Genomic DNA, 5,104 nt, shown 5'->3' on the forward strand with positions numbered 1-5,104 from the left:
ACAATTCGATATACTGAAATTTTGATATATCAAAATTTTGATATAGTATTGATATAAATTTTTTTATACCGACTTTTTAGTATGACATATGTATAAAGTTTCGTGTTCAATACACCATATCGAACCACCTCAAAAGATCACGGTGACATGAATTGTGAAAATCTACCCTCAGCCAAAAATCCCAGAGTGGACACAGTGATCTATTGGAAAGCTACATGCGTGGAGTGTTGAAGCCCGACATCTTGGGACCGGGCGTCAGAATCCTGGCAGCGTGGCCCATTCAGGTCGGCCCAAATCCTTCCCAGACCACCGGGAACACTCAAACCACCTTCAATATGATCTCCGACATTTCCATGTCTGCACCTCATCTCAGCGAGGTCGCTGCGCTAATAAAGGCGGCGCACCTGGACTGGTCGACGACCGTCGTCAAATCTGGAATCATGACGACCTCAGACATCATTGATAAGGACGGGAATCCCATAAAGGACGAGCAGCACAACAAGGCGAGCTTCCTCGGCATGGGAGCCGACAACGTCAACACGTTTAAGGCGGCGGATCCCGAGCTAGTTTACGACATTGAGCCCAACGACTATGTCCGCTTCCTTTGCGGGTTAGGCTACTCCGACAAGCAAGCCGAGATAGTGACCCATCGAAAAGTCATGTGCGTCGAGGTGAGCAAAATCAGGGAGGTCGGCTTGAACTACTCGACTATAACTATGGCATCACTGTTGGATTTTGACAGAATCACAGTGACCCACACTGTGAAAAATGTCTGTAGCGAGCAATCGACATATAAATTGAAGGTGGATGGCCTAGAAAGCGTGGTGGTGGAGGTCTCGCCAGAGATGTTGGATTTCTCTGGCAAAATCTACGAAAGCAAGTTGTTCAACATCAGCTTCATCAGGAAAATCGTGCATCCTCCTACACACGAAGAAGGACACTTGTTGTGGGCCTCTAATACAAAGTCAGTCAAGATTCCTATCCTGATACCTGTTTGATCACAATTTTAGTTAAAGTCTAATAAATTCTCGGTTGAAATAATAATAATAATAATAATAATAATAATAATAATAATAATAATAATAATATATTTTTAAAATAAATGACAAATAACTCAAATATAAAATTATTAATTCACAAAATATCTTTCTACGTATTGTACCTTGAAACCAAACATAAATATATCTAAAAAAAATAATTAACACAGAATTTAAAATAAATTTTGATAAAAATTATATAATTTTTTATAAAAAAATAAACATGAAATATAAATAAAATTTAAGACTATATTATATGGCTCTAAAAATCTATTGTAATTTAAGACAAAAAAATTATTTATAAATTTTTATAAATAAAATAAATTCAGATTATAACCTACTGTGTTTGTGAGATGCTCAATTCCTAGGTCTATAGGATCATGTTTTCTAGGGGTTTGATCTAGGATAAGGCCAAAACAAATTTTTGGAAAACTAACAAAATAAGAAATTTTTATAAAATATAAGTACATATATTCCTAAAATTTTAAAAATTATCTGAATAAGTATTCTCCCATTAGTCTAAGATTTTTCAGACACAAGCAATATCTTTAGACTTATTTGCACAAAAATTTTAATGAATTAATTATTTTGATTTTAGTTTAATTATTAACTTACTTTAAAATTATCCTTATTCATCTCACCAGTCTAAATTTTCAAACAAGAGGGATCCTATGGTTTTGTGAGATAAGTTAAATTAAATTTTAGGGTTTAATTTAACTTTGTGTTAGATTCAAGTTTAACTTTGGGTTCAACAAATAGACATTCTTTGGATAGACTTCTGGACTATGGTGAGTCACCTGGACATCATTAGAGTAACCATGTCTTCGAGGTTTTCCAAATAGTCTTATCTACTGAACTTAATTATAAAACTTTGGTCTAACTATCTAAGATTGGTAAATGGTAACTTTTAGTTAGTTCCACTAAACCAAATGCACCAGGTCGAAGTCATATCTTCCTAGACATGCATAGACGAGCTTCCCTAACTTACTATCATCCAAAACTTCTTCAGTGCTATTTTTCATGTTAAATTTTTGTCCCTATTTAATCTAATTCTAATTACTCAGTTGGGTAAATTAATATTTTGAATGTGCCAACTAATTTGGAGTCTCTCCCTAAATTATTAAGTTTTTATGTTTTAGGTTTATGTCGTTTATTTTTATAATTATAATAAACTTGATGATAATTATTTGATTTATTTGAGTTTGACTTGTTTGACTTTATTTTATTATTTTATTTTATTTAATTCTTTAGTTTTGAGTTAATGAGTTTAGTTGGATTTGATTTTAGATAATGAATTTTAGTTTTGTGTACATAGAATTTATTAAGTCCTATTGTGTGGTAAGACACGCTTTCAGAACCCAAGCTCTAGTCAGATTTTTGTTTTGACTTATCAGTGATATAAAAGTTTTGTTTGTTGAGCTGGATTTGTATCCAATCCCAGATTTATTGTATATACCTTTTTGGGTTTTAAGAATTAGGTCCAAGTTTTTTGATCTAGTTGTGAAGGATTCTAATAATCCTTTAAGATTATTAATTTCATTTTTTTAATTTATGTTTTTCTCAAGTTTTATATCTTGATTTGGATTTTTTTTTTAACTTGTTCCTTGAGGCGTTGATTTTCCTCAAGAAGTGATTTAGATTGTTTTTCATGTTTAATTAATTTTTTATTTAAACATGGATAATTCTAAAGAACTTTGAAGTTAGAATAGAAGATACCTTGTTTGAACCTTTAGAAATGAGTGCGGACTCGTGGCCTAATTCGTATTCGAACTCATTATCTTATTCCGACTCACTTTCTGATTCCGGTCCTATTGCGATTAGTGCGAGGTAGTTGTAGTGCTTCTAATCTTCGACATCCGATTCTTCTGAAGATGATTTGTCCCACGTCACCTTGAGTGCCTTTTTCTTTTTGGTTGCTTTGGATTTGTCGTCTTTCACCTTTGGGCACTTGTGCTTGTAGTGTCCTTTCTTGTTACACCCGTAGCATGTGATCTTCGCCTTTGTGACATTTAACTTGATTACCTTTTGTAGGTCCTTCTTCGAGAAGTTGATCTTTCTTCTTGTGAATATTTTTCTGACCATGTTCACAAGTTGTTCTTCTTCGTCTTTTAAGTCAGATTTAGATTCCGGCTCTGGTTTGTTCTTCTGTTTAGCTTCTCTTGAGAGACCTATAAAAAGAGTAATACCTTTCTCGACCTATTTTGAGTTAGTCTATTTATGGAGTTCAAGTTCACAAAACAATTCATCGAGTTTTAATTTAGAAAAGTTTCTCAAAATTTTATAAGCATTCACGATAGATGCCCACAGTACATTTCGAGGAAATGTGTTTAGAGCATACCTTATCAAGTCTCGATTCTCCATTTGATGACCGATTGTATGAAGCCCGTTGAGGGTGTCCTTTATCCTTGCATGTAGTTGACTCACAGATTCTCCTTCCTGTATTTTTATGTTAAATAATTTATTTAAATAAAGATCCCTTTTTATTACCTTTGCATCGTTGGTTCCGTCGTGAAGTTCGATAAATTTGTCCCATAGCTCATTTGCACTTTCGTGTGGGTCGACGTAGTTTAGTATCTCCTTTGTTAATCCGCATTAGATTGTGTTGAGAGCCTTGAAGTCGATTTGGGCATTCTTCTTCATTTTTGGATTTCAATTTTCCAGATCCATTGGAATTCTGGCGTTGTCGACAAGAGCCTTGTAGCCTTTGGTGACACTGAACCATTGGTTGAAGTAGGCTTCAGGTATACCTCCATTCACTTTTTCCAGTACGGGAAGTTATCACTGTTAAAGAGAGGAGGACAGACGGTGCTGTATCCTTCATTTTGGACCATGAATCTTACACATAAAGAGAAAAGGAAAAAGGTAGTCCCAAGTTTGGGTCTTGGATTAGCAGTGTGAGAAAAAAATAAAATATTAAGACTGAATTGGTGTTGCACCAATTCAGAGAAATTTACAACGAGAAAGAAAATTATCCAAAGAGGCAATTGTTCTAATTTGGATTATATCGAAAAAGCTCAAAACAAAAAGAAAAGAAAAAAAATATCACCCCTTTGCCTGATTGGTGATTGCACCAATTCAGAGTGGTACCTTCTTTGATAACACTTGTAGGATCGAAAAGAACGGTAGAGGGGGGTGAATAGTGATCATGAAAATCGATAACGAATTAATCAAAGTACGCAACAGAAGAAAAAATAAACCAATGCTAACAAACCGAGTTCTACTTGGTTCAGAGCCTTCGACGACTCCTACTCCAAGGCTCACACTCGTCGAGTGCTTTCATTGGGCAATTCACTAACAGTTCACAAAAGATTATAGGAGTTAAGTATAAGAACTGAAAAAGTTACCAACAACAACAATAGAATTGAAAAGTCTTGGTTGTCGGTTGTCGTTGGAGTGTAGCAGCGTTGCAGGAGCCTTTTCAGAGCACTGAACAAGAAGAAAACTTGTAGTGATTGTTGTGTTTAAGCTTCGGGTCGAAGGCCTTTATATAGGTCTACTTCGGGCGCTTGGAACCCCTCTGGGCACCTGGACCACGTGACTTGGTCAACCGACGCACTCCACGTCATCTTGTGGATGAAGTTTTGGGTCTGAGCGGCTGGACCGACTACAGGCGCCCAGGTGCACTTGGTCCGGGCGCCCGGACTAGCTCCGGGTGCCCGAACTCCTTCGGAGCACCTAGACTCCTTCCGAGCGCCTTGCCCCCTTTTCATCAGCAACTTTCCCCTGAAGAAAAGGTTAGTTTTGGGCAACCAAAATTAGATTTTTTCCCTGCAAAATAGAGTTAGCACAATAAAATAAAATATGAGTACTAATTAAACCTTGTCTCCCCGAGATCAGGATCTAGTCAATGTCTCAGCTTAGGTTTCCCAAATTGACCTAAGCTGGACCAACATCTATAGTTCCCTCAACGGGGAACGTGTCCTCACTAGATCACTCCTCCAGTTGCTTACTTTTACTTACCATTTGCAGTCACTCGACTTGCCTTTGACCCACCAGGTCTTCCCGCAAGTTGTCAGGTCCGCAAATCCAACTGGACTTCGACCGGTTGTCAGGTCCCGCGGACCCAA

General features: G+C 36.6%; 1 protein-coding gene across 1 annotated transcript; it reads left to right on the forward strand.

Annotated features, from left to right (window-relative positions):
• Window positions 1-215: 215 nt before the first annotated feature.
• LOC122022984 (subtilisin-like protease) lies at window positions 216-998 on the forward strand. The gene has a single exon (XM_042581088.1). It carries the CDS (start codon window positions 216-218, stop codon window positions 996-998), a length of 783 nt encoding a protein of 260 aa, XP_042437022.1.
• Window positions 999-5,104: the final 4,106 nt, after the last annotated feature.

The sequence above is a fragment of the Zingiber officinale genome, chromosome 9B (genome assembly GCF_018446385.1).
Source record: "Zingiber officinale cultivar Zhangliang chromosome 9B, Zo_v1.1, whole genome shotgun sequence".
Lineage (NCBI taxonomy): Eukaryota > Viridiplantae > Streptophyta > Magnoliopsida > Zingiberales > Zingiberaceae > Zingiber > Zingiber officinale.

What these genes read in the sequence shown, in the direction of transcription:
- LOC122022984 (XM_042581088.1), top strand. Translation starts at nt 216, where the DNA reads ATGCGTGGAGTGTTGAAGCCCGACATCTTGGGACCGGGCGTCAGAATC.